The sequence below is a fragment of the Dryobates pubescens genome, chromosome 20 (assembly GCF_014839835.1).
Source record: "Dryobates pubescens isolate bDryPub1 chromosome 20, bDryPub1.pri, whole genome shotgun sequence".
NCBI classification, from domain to species: Eukaryota; Metazoa; Chordata; class Aves; order Piciformes; family Picidae; genus Dryobates; species Dryobates pubescens.
In genome coordinates this window covers 8,066,731-8,083,594 of record NC_071631.1, presented here as the reverse complement: position 1 = coordinate 8,083,594, position 16,864 = coordinate 8,066,731, and the positions used below count along the sequence as shown (strand labels likewise).

The window sequence follows — 16,864 nt, the reverse complement described above, 5'->3', positions numbered from 1 at the left end:
CAGCTTGTGTAGACAAGTCCAAGAGGATGTTTTTGTGCTTGGCAGGGCCAGGATCAGTCGGGCTTTGCAAGCTGTGCTGGATCCGGCTCAGCTCTGCTGGGCATTCCTGGTTCTGGGAATGCTGTGCTGAGTTGCTGAAGCTGTATGTGGAGCCAGCTCAAGCACGGCACGCCTTGCAGTTTGGTTTCTGCACTGCTTGGTGTGGTTAAATTGTTTCCAGGCTAGAGCTAGCCCTCGATGCAACATAGCTGTGGTAATTCAGATGGAGCATTGTACAAAACAGCCTGGGTGGACGTTGCCTTTGGAATGGAGCAGGTTTGCTGCTGCTTCTGTAATGCACTTCATCTGCAGCATTGTAGCTTCCACCTGGTAATTAAGTCAAGTCTACTCAGCAAGATAATGTTTTTACAGTTATCATCTGCCTCTGTTGTTTGGTTTCCTTTGATGTTGTCTGTTGCAGATTATCTTAAATCCATCATACTGGGTTAGGTTTTGGGAGCTGTGGCAGTTCACATGCCTGTCATAATCAGCTGCTTTTCAAGATGCATGCAGATAGTGGCTTCCTCAACCTGCAGACCCACTGGCCTATCAGAGTCACCTATCACATTTTGGGCTTTTTCTTATCACCTCATGCTGTGATGTTTCTTACTTGCAATCCTCCTCAATCCCACTTTTGCCAGGTGAACTGCAGCAGGTCCACTCTCAGTGCTGTGGCTGTAAGGCAGGTGAAGGTCTCACGGTTCACAGGCTGCTGGAGTGTCTGCACAGGGACTTGCTGCAGCCTTTGCCTCCCAGGCACCCACAGCACCTAGCTATGGCACCTTGGCCACTGCATTGTTGAGTCGTGTCATGCAGAGCTGTCACCTGCCCGTTACAGATGGATGCAGAGCTGCATTAACTCCTGAGTAATTGGTGACCTCAGAAGGGTTTATGGCTTCTCAAAACCTTGCCTTGTAAATGTCCAGATGAGTCTTGAATATTAAGCAGTTTGCATGTTGTGTATAAGGGGTTGGAGTACCCCCCCAGCAGATGAATCAATGATTTCCCAACTTCTGTGTGCCAGAGGGTTGTTGTGTGTCACTGGATATAAACCTGGATGAAATACACTGAAATAGAACCTGGCAAGTAGCACAGTCTCTGAGCAGGTCATGGTAAGCATGAAGAGGCAGGTCAAGGGAGGTGATTCTCCCCCTCTACTCAGCTCTGGTGAGACCCCACTTGGAGTATTGTGTCCAGTTCTGGAGCCCCTATTACAAGAGGGATCTGGATGTGCTGGAAGGTGTCCAGAGAAGGGTCACGAGGATGAGCAGAGGGCTGGAGCACCTCTGCTGTGAGGACAGACTGAAGGAGTTGGGGCTGTTCAGTCTGGAGAAGAGAAGGCTCCGAGGTGACCTAATTGTGGCCTTCCAGTGTCTGAAGGGGACTACAAGAAGGCTGGGGAGGGACTTCCCAGGATATCAGGGAGTGATAGGACTAGGGGGAATGGAATAAAGCTGGAGGTGGGGAGATTCAGACTGGAGGTGAGGAGGAAGTTCTTCCCCATGAGAGTGGTGAAGCCCTGGAATGGGTTGTCCAGGGAGGTGGTTGGGGCCCCGTCCCTGGAGGTGTTTAAGACCAGGCTGGACGAGGCTCTGGCCAGCCTGATCTAGTGTGAGGTGTCCCTGCCCATGGCAGGGGGGTTGGAACTAGATGATCCTTGTGGTCCCTTCCAAACCTGACTGATACTATGAGTGCTCTGAGGCTTCAAACAGGTAATGTGTCACTGTGGACAGGAGTGACTCAGTGCCTGTATCCCTGATTATCAGAAGTAGGACTGGGGGGTTTCCCCTCTCTGCAGCTCTGTGGGGCCTTTTTTTTGCCCTGAAAGGTGCTCCTAGACAATGGATGTTTGTTACAACTTGTACTGGCTCTGCAAAACCCTGTGACTGGAAAAGGAGTTGTCAGGATGGAGATGTAGAGGAAACTTCTGAGGCCTTAAATGAAATCGTGGCAGAATGTAGCAGCTGGTGGTGTGTGTGTGGTGCCACACTGAGCAGTGTCTGCAGACAGCCCATCCCCAGACAGCTTTGTCTCTTACAGCTCCTGAGGGCTTCTGTCACTTAAACCACAACCAGTGGCACACAGTGGTTACACTGTGTGAGTCAAGGAAGGTCTTTTTCATTTCTTTCTTCCTTTGTCTTATTAATTTTTTCCCCCAATCCTAATTTGTCTGGAAGTTTTCCCTTTGATTAGTTACCAGGCAACAGACCAGTCTCTTCAGCAGGCCCCCTCTAGCAGTGATCCAAGGGTGGTTGATGTGGATGCTGTAACTGGAGGCACTTCAGTCCCTCAGGCAGTAACTTCCTCTCTTAAGTCCTTTCTTCCTTCTTGAAGCCACATCCAGAGCTGCAGTGCAGGTGGTGCTGCAAGGCTCAGCTCTCCTAATGTGTTACTGACATTGAGGAGAGTGCTGTGGGCAGAGGAGCTGGTGTGGCACAGCAGGTCCTTCAGCCTGTGGTGGCAGTTTGAGCCATGCCACACCAGGCACTGCTGTCTTGGCTTTCCCACATTGTCCCTGTCCCATAATGAGAACTAGAACCCAGGCTTTTACTTAGCTTCATCATGATACTAAATTGTTTTCCTAACTGGGAACTTTTTCAATCTCTTGTGTCCTTAATCCCATGCTTACAGGGCTTGCCTGATTCCAGAGGTAGCTGAACAGTTCTGCAGGAGGTCTCTCCTGGTCTGAGGGCCATTTACAGAGCTGCTCTTACATCCCAAGAGCTTCCTTCCAGGTCTTGCTATCTGCACTGTTTGTGTTTGAACACTGACAGAGCTGCTTCTCTGTGTCACCAGCTGAAACAACCAAGTCTGTGGCAGCTTTTGACCATGGGCATGGCCCATCATCACCTTCAATTCTGTGCTGTCATCTGGGGTTCCATGTCTCCATGTCTTTCCTATGACAATTTCCCCCCAGTCCTGGTCAAGAGAGGTTAAGAAATGCTTCCTTAACTGTGATTGATTTAAGTTGATCAGAATACTCAGAACCAAGATCATTTGAAAGAGTAGGTGAGGAATTGTTTTCAAAGCAGAAAAGGAAGTGGCAGCTCTTCTCAAGACCAGGTGGAAGTGCTCTGAAGTAGGCTTGGTCAGTGTGTTCCTCTTGGAGTTTCCCCATGCTGCTTTTTGAAGGTGTGGTTGTTCTTGTATCACTTTGGGGGAAATACTGTCACAGAAAGTTACCCCATTGGGTCAGGGCTTTGGAGTTTAGCACAGAGGTTTGGTCTCATTTACAGTATCCTGGAATGGCTCAGGTCAGAAGGAACCTTGTAGATCATCCATTCCAACCTCCCCACCATGGGCAGGGACACTTCTCAACTGGACTCAGCTGCTGAAGGCCTGATCCAGCCTGGCTTTGAACACCCCCAGGGAGGAGGCATCCACAGCCTCCCTGGGCAACCTGTTCCAGAGTTTCACCACCCTGGTACTGAAGAACTTCTTCCTCAGCTCCAGTCTAACCTTGCTCTGCCTCAGCTTCAAACCATTCCTCCTTGTCCTGTCTCCGGACACCCTCAGGAAAAGTCTCTCTGCAGCCTTCCTGCAGGATCCCTTCAGGTACTGGAAGGCAGCTCTTCTTCAGGCTGAGCACCCCCAGCTCCCTCAGCCTGGCCTCACAGCAGAGCTGCTCCAGCCCTTGGATCATCTTTGTGACCTCCTCTGGACTTGCTCCAGCAGTTCTGTGTCCTTCTGCTGGGGACACCAGAACTGGAGGCAGGATTGGAGGTGAGGTTTGAGCAGAGTCAAGGGACAGAATCCCCTCTCTTGGCCTGCTGGCCAATATCTAATGTTTTGTTCATACCTTTATAACAACTCTTGACAGTTCAGAAGCTGCTGCCTTGGCTGTTCCATGTGCCCCATTTCCTGTCCATCCAGAGTTCTTAGGGTATTAGCTGGCCTGCCTAGAAGATAAAAGAACTTAAAGGAACTCACTCATTAGCTTAGCTGGAATGCTGGAGAGCTGTAGAGACACACAAGGGTTATTTTTTCTACTCAGTTATCTTTTTCTATTCAGAGTTAGCTCTCATGCCAAGCTTATTGCTGTGTTGACCTTTCTGGATATGAGGAGAAATTAATTCTTCTGGCTTAAAGAAAGAGAGAAGTTACAGAATGCTCACTCTTGCCTGACCTGAAGAGAGTCAAAAAGTCCCCATGAGCTGATGATAACCACTGCTCCCAGCATTTGAAAAGAGAGAGCAAAAGCAGTGTGACAGTGCTACAGTTCCCTGAGTAGCTTTCCAGGACCTAAAGAGTGTTGCTTTGTGCTGAAGGAAAACCAGCACCAAGTTGTTAAGCTTCCCTGATCTCTGAATAGAATGAGGATTTTTATGGGTGCTGCTATAAAGAGCAAATGTCATTGGTCTTCTGTGAGAGTGCTGGGTCTTGCTGAGCTGCTGCCAGGATGCAGTGCATGGCATGCAGCTTCTGTTTGCAGTGAGGGAAGCAGGAAGTGGAGCGCTCAAGAGAGTTTGGGCAGACTCCATTAGCTGCAGCAGGCCTAAGCCAAAGGTGGCAGCCCTGGGAGGGGTTTCTTGGTGTTGACTGATTCTGGAGCTAAAAGGTAGCAGGAAATCCTGTGGACTCTGGTTCCTCAAAGGTTATCTTAGCTGTGGTGAGCAAGCAGACAGAAATTGCTTAGCCTGAGGCTGTGGTCATCCTGGGTCCTCTTGGTCCCCTGGCTGCCCAGGGGCACAGGGCTGTGAATATGAGCTGTGGCTGTACTCCCTGCTCATCTCAGCTGTCAGGTAGCTCACTGGTGTGTGGGGTTAGCCTGTCTGGCTCCAGCTGCAGCAGTTTGCTTGGTGTGGTTCACTTTGCAGCTGATGCCAGCTAAAGCTGAAATGCAGGATGCTGCCACTTGCCACAACTCAGCTGGTTACCAGTGTCTTGTTAAGACAATCCCTGCCCATTGCTCTGCACACCTTCACTCTGTGCTCTGGATTTGCTGCACCCATCAGAAACTTCAGCACACACAGCAGGTTTTGCTGGTGTTCATTTGTTGTCTGGTTAGGGATTAGCTCTCAGATTAGCAGTGAAGGTATCTTTGTGATCTCATTTGTGTCCTCCTGGAAAGAAGCAAGCCTTGCCCACAGGGGAAGCTTGGAGGACCAGGTTTGCACAGTGCCTGAAGCAGTGTGACAGGGTGAAAAGGGAGCTGAAGAGCTCCTTGCACAGGAGACTCTAAGCAGTAAATACATTCTCTTGGTGCAGGCAGTGATTGTGTGGGGCTGCTTGGTGACCCAGGGTGATGGGGAGGGCACCTGGGGATGATAACAGAGAAGCTCAGTGAATGTTTTGTTGTTCTTCTTACTGCTAGAGATGGGCTCTAGAGGACATCCTGGGATGTCCTACAAGAAGGTTGGAGAGAGACTGTTTGCAAAGGCCCAGTCCATAGGACAAGGGGCAGTGGTTTGAAATTAAAGAAGAACAGGTTTGGATTGGATGTGAGGAACAAGTTCTACACCATGGTGAGGCTCAAGAGGCTCTGGCCAACCTGATCTTGTGGAGGATGTCCCTGCTGACTGCAGAGGGGTTGGACTAGGTGACCTTCGGAGATCCCTTCCAACCCAAACCATTCTATGATTCTGTTCTATGAACACCATACAGGAAACTGACTTCCAGCAGCAATAGGGTGATAGAGTTAGAAAGGACAAAATCTCTTCTGGCTGGAAAATGCACTCCACTGGGAAAGAGTCAGCAGGGCTTCTGTGAAGGGAAGTTCCACCTTGCTAATGTCCCAGAGTTCTGCAGTGCATCCACAGAGGGAAGCAACAGATGGGATCAGATTTTCAGAGCATCTGACTTGAAGGGGACATTTGCCCTTTTGCACTTATCAGTCACCTCCCACAGTGAGCCTTCAAACGTGACAGAAAGCAGCTCCTGCTGCATCCTGGTTGGTCTCAGGGAGTTGCAGATGTCCAGTTACCTTAAGGTGGTCTCATCAGAGCTTCATCTGTCTGTACATTGTTAGTGTCTGGGAGTAGCAGGGACATGCTGTCCCCAAGGGCAGGGGGTACTCAGTGCAAGGCAGGCAGCAGGAGTGGCCTCACAAGCAGGGGTTACAGTCGGGCAGGACAAGCCAGGCAACGGCTGGTAGCAGCGTTAAGGCAGGAGCCTGGGCTGGCAGATGGATGTATGGTGAGGCAGCTTTACAGTCAAGCCTGCAGCTCAGGTTTGTGCTAAAGATGACAGGCATTGCTTGAAAGTAGCTCCCAAGGCAGGGCTTGGAGATTTTTGCTGGAGGGATGCCAGTGGGCACCAGGGAGGTGTTGAAGTCAGCAGGCTGCAGCCACATCTCATGTGCTGTGTGCTATGCTGCCTGCTGCATCTCAGGAGGAAGCAGAGAAAGGCAGGGGGCTGGAGCAGATGCCTTCAGAGAAGCTGAAGGCTGGGCCCCTGGTTTGGAGAGAGGCTGTAACCAAGGGGTACAAAATCCTGAAGTCAGGGGAAGTGCTGCAAGCAGAGCCAGCTGGGCAGGGACTGAAGGCACTGAGCAGCCAGCTGTGAGACAGCCAAGAAATCCATTCTGTGGCAAATCCTGAGCTGGTTCAGCTAGGGCCCAGACAGATTGGTGGGAAGCATCCATGAGTGGAGGTTGAGGCAGGGCTGTCACCTCTGGTCCCATGCTTGTGGCTGCTGGAAGGGGCATGCAGGGGTGGCAGAGCGTGGCCAGGCTCATGCTCTCCCTGCTGCTGGTGTCTGCTGCTGGAGACTGCTGAGCTGGGCTGGAGGGACCATTTGGCTGCCTCTGCTTGTGCTCCCACCTGCCTCTGCCAGCAGGACTGATGCTGTGTGAAGCAAATGGTGTAGTAAACCCCTGAAATGAAAGCAGTGGCTGTTACTGAGCAGCTGAGTGTTGAACACCACTGCGTAAACTGCTTTTATCCCCAGTAGAAAATCTCCACTGTCCAGCACTTTATTCTTTCTTTCATTTTTTGAGCAGGTTACTCTAGCAGCTGTTGTTGCTAAGACACAAATAGCTACAGATGTTCTCAGAACTGATGGCACCCTGATAAATGCCATGGCTGCCTCTCCTGCAAAATAACAAAGAAGGAAATGGAACGTGGTCACAACTTCTGGAACAAAGTCATGGTGAAAGTTGAGTGCTGAAACAGTTCTCTAACTGTAGATTGATCTGGTAGCCTCTGGTGGCAGCTGTGTGGCAGCTTTTTCATTTGAGTGAAATCTTCTTATTCAAAGTACCATGTAGCTCTTCATAGCATAAACAAGGCCCTTTGTGGGCAACGTGAGGCTGATTTGCTGAGTGATAGAGGATTGAAAACTTCAGTCCTTTGATCCAGGAATTTCCCAATCTAGTTGAATTCATCCGAATTGGCTTCTAGAAGCTAAAGGCAGCGTGCTCTGCTGTTTGCACCTTTGCTTTAAGCAGCTTTGAGGCCAAAGAGCGCTTTTTGAACTCCCAAGATGCAGCTCTGGAGGTTTGCCTCCTATTTATCCGTTACCTAAAGCCACAGGGCGTGGAGTACCTTAGCATTTGGCATCTTGTGAACAAACCTGTTAATTCTCAGTGCAAGTTAAATCCTCCCGGACAGAGGAGGGAATCGGCTTCTCTGCTCTGCGGACACAAATTGCTGCGCTGTTCGTACCTCGCAGCTAGCAGCAGGGAGCTGTCCGTGCGCCGGCTCCGCTGCGCACGCCGCCGCGGCAGAGCCCGCACCCGCCGCCTCCTTTCTGGCCTCAGTGGGAGTTGTTTTTCTGCAGGATGAAGTTGTTCTTGCCAGATTTTCGCTTTGTGAAGACGGTTCTCCTCCCCATTAGAAACTTCCCTGCTGCGTTTCACAATCCCATTTCCCGAAGCGGCTCAAGAGCTGGGGGAGCAGGCGGCCCCTGCCCACAGCCCTGCAGGGCTTGCAGCCCGATGGGAGGGCTCCTGTTGCCGAAACAGGCGCTGCTGAGGGGGCTTTGCAGTCCCACATTGCCTCTCAGGGATTTTCTCACTTTATGAATGCTGCACGTTGTTGTTGTTTGTTTTGTTTTCCATTGTAAGATGATGAAATTTTAATCAAAGCAGGATTTTCCAGCCCTGCAGGGCTGGGTTGGCACTCTGTGGACGCTCGTCCCTTCCAAACCAGGACATGCTGGCTGGCTGCCTGCCCTGCAGCTTCTGCAGTGGTTTATTCTGAGCATTTCCCAGTTAATGAAGAAGGGATGAGAGAAGATGGAGAGGGAGCAGCAAACAATCCAGCAGATCTCATGGCAAAGGTCTGTTCTTTGTTGCTGTTTGCAGCATTTTGCAGGTATCCACATGAGGGGGGGTGTGTGTTTGTGTCTGGGGGCGTGCCTTGAGTGAGGGACAGCAAAGAGTGGCAGAGCATTAATCTTTGCCCTGAGATCTGCTGGATTGGATAAGGGTAGGAAATGGGCAGCCTAGTGTGTTGTAGCACAGCTTTCAGGTGTTAACTCTGTTCCTTTGTATTTTAAACCTCTGCTCTCTGCTGCTGAAGGAGGAAACTAGTAGAGAGCTGTGCTTAAGGAAGGGCTCAAGTTGTGGTGCCTTGGAGATTGATTTTGAGGGGAGTTTTTAAGAGTTGTTTTGGAAAGCAAGACTGGTGCCTGATTGTTGACACCATTAGAAAGTAGAACTTGGGGTTATCACAGTTTGAGGTTAGGAACTCGAGTTCCTTTCCTCTCTCCTGTATTGTCCATCCCTGCAGCGATGCCTCTCCTCTCACCTGCTGCCCAGTGCTGGCATGGCTGCCCCTGCAGCCTGCCTGTGGTGCTGAGCACCTTGCACAGGAGAGCATTCACAATGCTTACAAACCATTTGCTCTGACAAGTAGAACTGTATTAGCTCTTCCAGTCCTTAGTGGAGGAGCAAAGCCTTCATCTGCTCACTCTGCATGCCACTGGAGCTGCATTAGCTGATTCAAGATCACATCTCCTGTTTCTGGAAAGGTACCCCTGAAGTGTTTTGGGTGTGCATTCAGAGTCACCAGGCAGAACATTTTGCACACCCAGGCATCTGTTTACTCATTCATTTCATTTGCACCATTGTGATGGTACAACTGTACAAAGAATTTTCATTATCTTGCTATTGCCTGAGGGAAGGAAAAATGGAGCTTAGTACACAAAACAGTTCAATTCCTCACAGCAGCTGAAGGGGCTGGTTTGTGGCACAGCCCAAGCTGGGAACCAGGGGGATGCTGTCATTTCCTGTGACCTTTGATCAAGCTGTTTAAAACCCCCAAAAAAGGGGGAAAAAAACCAAAAAGGAGATATTCTTCCAAACCTCAAAGAATGCCAGTTTCTGCCAAACCCTGCTGAGGGATCTGTAGGAGTGGGCAGCAGGCTGAGTTTGCCTGCTGGGTGTAGCCAGAACCCCAGTTTGGCTGCATTGAGTACCACACTGGAAAGGCCTTGGCAGCTTGGCTGCTCCAGCAGGAGTAGGGAGGTGATTGCTCTCCTAGGCTGGGCACTGGTGAGGCCACATCCCAAATTCAGTTTTGGGCCCCTCGCTTCATGAAGGACATTGAGAGCTGGAGCAGGTCCAGAGCAGGGCAACAAAGCTGGGGAAGGGTTTGGAGAACAGGGCTGGGGAGGAGCAGCTGAGGGAGCTGGTGTGGTTCAGCCTGGAGAAGAGGAGGCTGAGGCAAGGCCATCTGGCTCTCCACAACTCCTTGAAGGAGCTTGGAGCCAGGTCAGAGTCGGTCTCCTTTCCCAAGCAGCAAGTGAAAGGACAAGAGAAAGTGGCCTGAAGTTGCACCAGGAGAGGTTTAGATTGGGCACTCGAAAAATGCTTTCACCAAAAGGGTTGTCGAGGCCTGGCCCAGGGCAGGGGTGGAGTGCCCATCCCTGGAGGGATGTAAAAGCTGTGCAGATGTGGTGCTGAAGCACCCTGTGTAGTGGTGGCCTGGCAGTGTTAGGATAATGGTTGGGTTTTTCCAACCTGAATGATTCTGATTTTGTTTTACCTTCCTGTTGCCAGCTCTGACTTTGTTGTCCTAACTGAGGCTTCGTGCTCAGGGAATGGTGGTGGTTTTAAAGTAACACAACCTCACATGCACACAGCTTTCTTCCTAATCAGTTTAATTACTGCTTGCTTTTATCACAGTATCCTTGACATTAATTATTTGCAACTTGAGAGAAGAACTCTCCTCAGCTGAGATGTGATGTGCAGAGGCAAGGCAGATGAGATGGGCTTGAAGAGAGTGAAAGCAGAGCCTGGTGCTCGGAGCAGATCGCTGTCAGAAATGATATACACAGCATCTGCTGATAGGAAGCCTGCCCAGGGCAGAGTGTGTGGAGTAGGATTTGTCCATGTTAAGCCATGGATCCTTGCCAGGGCTCCTGACAGGGAATCACAGGATCAGAGGATGTTAGGGGTTGGAAGGGGGGGGTCCAACCCCTCTGCCAGAGCAGAACCATAGAATCCAGCACAAGTCACACAGGAACACATCCAGATGGATCTTCAAAGTCTCCAGAGAAGGAGACTCCACTAATTCCCTGGTGAGCTTGTTCCAGTGCTTTGTGACACTCACAGAGAAGTTCTTCCTCATGTTGAGGTGGAGCTTCCTGTGCTGTAGTTTATATCCATTGCCCCTTGTCCTATCATAGGGCTCAGTGAGCAGAGCCTGTGCCCTCTCTCTTGAGCCCCAGCCCTCAGATATTGATAGACATCAGATCCCCTCTTATCCTTCTCTGACTAAACAGCCCCAGGGCTCTCAGCCTCTCCTCACCAGGCAGTGCTGCAGTCCCTTCAGCATCCTTGTAGACCTCCCTTGGACTCTCCAGCAGATCCCTGTCCCTCCTGAACTGGTGACCCCAGAACTGGACACAATATTCCAGACAAGGTCTCACCAGGGAAGAGTAGAAGGGGAGGAGAACCTCCCTGGATCTGCTGGACACACTCTTAATGCACCCCAGGACCCCACTGACCTTCTTAGCCACCAGGGCACATTGCTGTCCCATGCTGAACTTCTTGTCCACCAGCACTCCCAGGTCCTTCTCCACAGGGCTGCTCTCCAGCAGATCACCTCCCAGCCTGTCCTGCTGCAGTTTGTTCTTCCTGCCCAGCTGCAGGACTCTGCACTCATCCTTGTTGAACCTCATGAGGTTCCTCTGTGCCCAGCTCCCAGTCTGTTTAAGTCTCTGAATGGCCTCACAGCCTTCAGGTGTCTCAGCCAAGCCTCCCAGTTTGGTGTCATCAGCAAATGTGCTGAGCAGACTCTGTCTGTCTGCTCCCTCAATGTCATTGATGAAGATGTTGAACAGGACCAGACCCAGCACTGATCCCTGGGGGACTCCACTAGTTACAGCTCTCCAGCTGGGCTTGGCACCACTGACCACCACTCTTTGAACTCTATTTTGTAACCAGTTCCTAAGCCTGGCATAGCAGTCCTGGGCAGAGCAGAAAGCAGCTGCCCAGGGCAGTCCTGTGCTCCCTTCCTCTGCTCTGCTCACACATGTGATCTCCTGTTCCCAGGGCTCTCTGAGGTGTCTCCATAACATCAAACAAAGCCACATGGAGAACCTCTCCCTGATGACACTGTTCTGTGCAAGCTGGCATGAAACCAGGCTGGCTCCTCAAAGCAAGTCTAGAATAAGTCAAAAATGTTTAATTCACACAGTACAAAATAATTTTCATCAGGCAGATAATGAAAACCACTCCACAAAGGGAAGGAAGTTCAGGTTGCTGCATTTCAGAAGTGCAACACTTGACTCATTTTCCTGAGGGTTTCTTCCTGTGCTGCAGCTCCTCTGATGGCTTCTTGCACACAGGTGCATTTATTTGGTACTGCCTTTCCCACTCACAAGCCCAGTGGCTCACAGAAGTGTTCTCACCACAGAGTCTGCTCCTCACACACACAAGTATAAAGAAATGGAGAGATGGATGCAGAAGAGACCAAACCCCCAGCTGCCTCCAGAGCTGTTAGTCACAGATTGCCTCTCTCCTGAGGCCAGCAAGCATCAGTCCCTGCTGGGAAGCTGTGGCTTTGTGTGGAGCAGGGAGCAGGGCCAGTGGTGGTTGCTGTTCTCCTGTGTTGACATCCCATGTTGTGGGTGCAGTGCAGCAGTTTGGACTCTGGAGCTGAAGATATCAAAGATCTGCTTTGACATCTTCTCTGTTGCAGTCATTTATAGTTTCAAAGTTCTGTAAGAGAGACTGAGTGGTAGCCTTGTCTGCAGCACAGCTGCCTTGAGTTTTGTACAAGTTAGAAGTCAAATGCTGAGATCTGAGGTGTCACAAAACCCCCAAACAAAACCCAGTGTTGTTCATCCTCAGGTCTTAGACATCAGCTTGGTCCATGGCAAGCTGCTGGCTGCTCTGAGGCAGCCCAAGCCTGGTAGGGGCCTGGCTTTGCCTTCTGGAGCCCAAGCCCTGGTGGGTGCCTCCCTCTGCTCCTGTGTGAGGAGGTGGCTCCGAGGGGCTGCTGGAGCTGCCCTGGGGTGTCTGCAGCCCGATGGCTGGAGGCGCTGGAGCTCTGGGTTAGCCCTGCTGGGGGGTGAGGGGGAGGATAGGGCAGCTGCTCCCCAGCCTTTGGCACTGAAGCTGTTGGCAGCTTGGCCCAGCCTCTCCCTCAGAACAGACTGCAGCTGCCCTGTGGAGCACCGGGGCTGGGCTGTGGCCGGGGCCAGGGCAGGCTCAGACTGTGCCTGGCCATGCCTGCGGCCCAGGTGCTCTCCTGGTGCCCAGCCACAGACAGCTGAATGGGGGCTCTGCACGAGGGCCTGGTGTGGGCAGAAAGGCTGCTGGGCTGCAGAGATCACGGTGGCTGTGTCCTCTTGCCAAAGGGAACCATAAAGAAGGTGGTCAAGTGATGGTTTGATTTGCTGGGGCTGCTGCTGCCAAAGGGCATCCTGCTGCCCTGCTCCCCTCCTGCTGGCCTTGCCCCTGGCACAGGGCTGAAAAGTTGTGCTTGGGTGCCTCCTCTCTCCTTTCTCTCTTCTCTTTTTTCTCCTCTTTCTTTGCTCCTCTCTCTTTGCTACCCCTTTCCCCTGCTTTGCCCCCCTCTCTTTTCTTCCTTAGAAGGGCAGATCTCTGATCCTGACTGGTGTTCAGCCACACAAGCACTTTGGTGGCCACAGAGGATGAGGTGTCAGGCTAGCAGAAGTGGATTGCTGGAGGTAAGGAAGGCCTGGAGCTCTTCCTTCAGCAGCAGCTTAAACTTTGTGGTGCAGGAGGCATCTGGTGGAGAGAGACCCTCTGCGGGTCCCTGCTGGCTAGTCAGCTGTAGCTGTTAGGTACTTCCCTTCCATGCTGCTTCTTGTCTGCCTGCTTCTGTCCAGCAAGAGCTACAAGCACTAGGTGTTCGTGAGATGCCTTCTGGCCAAGCTGCTATTTCCTGAGTATGGAGAAAGTGTGAAGCCAGTAGAGGTCAAGTTGCTGTCTGGGCAGGCAGTTGCTGCTCATCTGCTTTGGGTCATTCATTTCAGGAGCCACCAGATGCCTCACTCATTTGGGAAGAGAGTTTTGCTCACAAGTACAGCACAGCTCACGGGGCTCTGGAAACCACTTTTTCCCCCTCTAACTGCATAGCTCCTTCTCAAAACCAAACCTAAAGAACTCCTAGCTTTTAAACCAAACATGGAATGGGAAGTTACTGCTTGGGGGATCAAAATGCGATGTGAACTCTTTCTCCATACTGAAGGGTTTGGTTGGGGATTTATCTAAGAAATTGCACAGTGGAGCAATGTCAGATTACAGAAATGAAGGACAAGGGCCAGGGCAGGAGCTCTTGGTGTCAGTTTCAGATGTTCTTGTTGTTTGCCATTGGATTCTTTGCTCCTCCTCTTCATGCTGTTGTTTGTCTTCAGTCTTGACTTTTCCTCTGTTATTCCTATAAGAACTAAAGAGGAAATAAGCTTGATATTTAAAGTAAAACCAATTAAAACTGATGGGGGGGAAATCTGGAATGGTGTCAGTGGTGCACTTCCAGGAGAGCCTGGGTTATTGTAGAGCCTTCCTGCAAATTCAGGCAGTAAAGGAGCTTTGGTTAGGGGAGCCAGCCTGGGGAGAAATACTCAAAACCTCAAGGAAATGTTACCCTAGCAGAAAGGATGCACCCTGGCATGTCAGACTTTTACCTGTCCTCAAGTAAGGGAGAAGAAACCCTTCGTGTTTTCATGGTTGGTCTGGCATCAGTGCAGGCTGTGGTGCTGCACTGGCACTTGCCCTGGGTTTAAGTAGGTCTGACAGGGGCAGTAGGGGGAAGGAGCAGCGATTTTGAGGGACACAGGGAAGTTGTTTGTGTCAAGCTGTTCAGTCTTTTGTCATGGGGACAGCTCGATGATGTGAGGGTGGCTGGGTACTCAGACCAGGATGGAAGAACATTAGGACAGAGAGAAAGGAGAGCTGGGCAGGCAGCTTTTGGCATTTCCTCTGATGCCTGCAGCAAAACCTCAGTGGCTGTGGAAGCAGGGATAGGTTGGACCTCAGCACATCAAGTGTCTGTATTTCATTTCTTCCACATTACTAAGTGGTTTTCAGCATTCTGATTGCTGTAACCCACTTGGGTCCTGCTCTGTGTGCAGTAACACATTTGTGTGACTATGGAGGGGACATCTGGGATGGGAGCTGTGCTGGTTTGAGCTTTAACTAGAGTTTAAAAGCTCAGAGGATAACAGAATGAGATTCCTCCCCCCTCCCTTTCCCTAGTAAGGAAAGACAGAAAATAAGGGGGGGCAGGGGAAAGGGGAGGTGAAGTTATGAAAGAAATAATCTGGAATCGGTTTGGAAGTAGGAGGTAAATTTTTAACTATATATATAGAGCAATGACAAAGAGGGTTCACAAAGGTAAGGGACAAGGATAAATAGGAAAATATACAAAACCAAGCCTGGATGGCCTTGTATTCCCCTGGATGTGAGCGGATTCAGTCCTTTAGGGAGCCTGGATGCAGCTTGGGGCACAAGCCCTGAGCACATGGTCAGTGCAGTAGGCAGCAGCAGCTGATCTCGAACCTGCGAGGCAAGAAAGAGAGGGGAAGCAGCAGCAGCAGATGTCCCCTTTTTAGAGGCTTGCTGGACAGGAAGGGGGAGTGGAATAGACCACCCTTGACCCAGGGGACCCCTTCTCCTGGGAGGGGGAAATCCAAGTCCCTCTCTGCCCACCTGGATCAAGTTTCTTTCGTCCACCTGGGGGCTGGGTTCTTCCAGCGCCCCCCAGGATGAGTGTAACCCAGCACAGCAGCCTTGCTTTGGGTGCAGCTGGGATGGAGCTTGTCTGAAGAGGGTAGGAGAGAGTGAAAGAGCAATCACACACAGGTCATGCTGCTTGTGACTGTTGGTTGGGCAGAGGGGAAAGCCATGGGGGGCTCGTGCCTCTGTGTTTTGGCCAGCAAGCTGCAGAAGTTCATCAGTGGTGAAAGTAATCTGTAGAATGGAATGGGAATGGGAGTGGAATGGGAGTGGGAATAGAAATGGGAATGGGAGTGGGAATGGGAGTAGAATGGGAGTGGGAATGGGAGTAGAATGGGAGTGGGAATGGGAATAGGAGTGGAATGGGAGTGGGAATAGAAGTGGGAATGGGAGTGGGAATGGGAGTGGGAATAGAAATGGGAGTGGAATGGGAGTGGGAATAGAAGTGGGAATGGGAGTGGGAATAGAAATGGGAGTGGAATGGGAGTGGGAGTGGAATGGGAGTGGGAATAGAAATGGGAATGGGAGTGTGAATGGGAATGGGAATGGGAATAGGAGTGGAATGGGAGTGGGAATGGGAATAGGAGTGGAATGGGAGTGGGAATGGGAATAGGAGTGGAATGGGAGTGGGAATGGGAGTGGGAATAGAAATGGGAGTGGAGTGGGAGTGGGAATAGAAATGGGAGTGGGAATGGGAGTGGGAATGGGAATAGGAGTGGAATGGGAATGGGAATAGGAATAGGAGTGGGAATAGAAAAGAAAACATCCTTTCCATGGCTTTAGCCCCTGGGGGGATGGCAGCTCTTGGACCTAGCCTGTAAGATCTCTCCGCTGGCTGCTGCTGCGTTACTTAGCCTCCGAAAGAAAAAAGGGCTTTATACATTGTCATCAGGTTTGGGCCTTTTTCAAGGTGCGCTCGAAACGCTAAACTTGCTGTGTGACTCTGGCAGGCAGCAGAGCTCCAGGTCAGTAAATACCCGTCGGTGTCCAGTCTTGCCCTGGTTTTTTTGTTTGTGGGTTGTTGGGTTTTTTTTTTAATTGGTCTGTTATATAAATGTTCTAAATTAAAACAGGTTAGATTGAATCACGCTGTTTACTGACCTACTAGAGCAAAGTTGATCATTTCAAGTGTCTCTTAAAATGACGGCGCACGTGTCTGGGGGCTAGGTGAGCTGCCGCAGGCAGGCCGGCCCCGGCGCGGGCCGCGGTGCCCTGCCACGTGCGCGCGGAGCTGCAAGCTCGCCGCTAAATCCCTTGTTTGTGAAATCTCCCCTTATATGAGTTTCATCTTTTGCTTGGGAGATGGCAGCACGAGTTTAGGAAGCTTGTGGGTAGCATACATAACCGTGAAGGCTCTCTGATAGCCTAAATGATAAGCCTCCCCCCAAAAAGTACATAAAGCTATGAACACCTTTTGTGTTTGACAGGCTTTGAAGGCTGCCGGGGAACGCACGCTCGGGATCGGTTGAGCGTGAAAAGGCTGATCCCCCATGGAAGAGCCACAAGACTTAGCTGAACAACCAGTAAGTACCTTTCAAAAGGCTGGACGTGAGCGTGGCAAACTAACTGGTCAGCTGAAGAAATTCAGGGTAGGGGTTTTTAATTAACCCTGGCAAATGAGGCTTGGTACTCAGGGCGTTAATCTGGAGGTGACAAATGATGTTGCTGTGAGTGAAGCGTGCATTTAGTGTGCTGTGATTGCAGGGGCAGGGGGATTGAAGGCAACAGTTC

General features: G+C 50.9%; 1 protein-coding gene across 2 annotated transcripts in view; it reads left to right on the top strand.

Moving 5' to 3' along the window:
- The window catches only part of EYA3 (EYA transcriptional coactivator and phosphatase 3), a 48,314-nt gene that overhangs the window by 738 nt on the left and 30,712 nt on the right, over positions 1 to 16,864 (top strand). For both annotated transcript variants that reach the window (XM_054170627.1, XM_054170626.1), the window contains exon 2: positions 16,561 to 16,656. In XM_054170627.1, coding sequence (XP_054026602.1) covers positions 16,624 to 16,656 — 33 coding nt within the window. In that variant the 5' untranslated portion in view covers positions 16,561 to 16,623. The remainder of the gene's footprint in view (positions 1 to 16,560; positions 16,657 to 16,864) is intronic.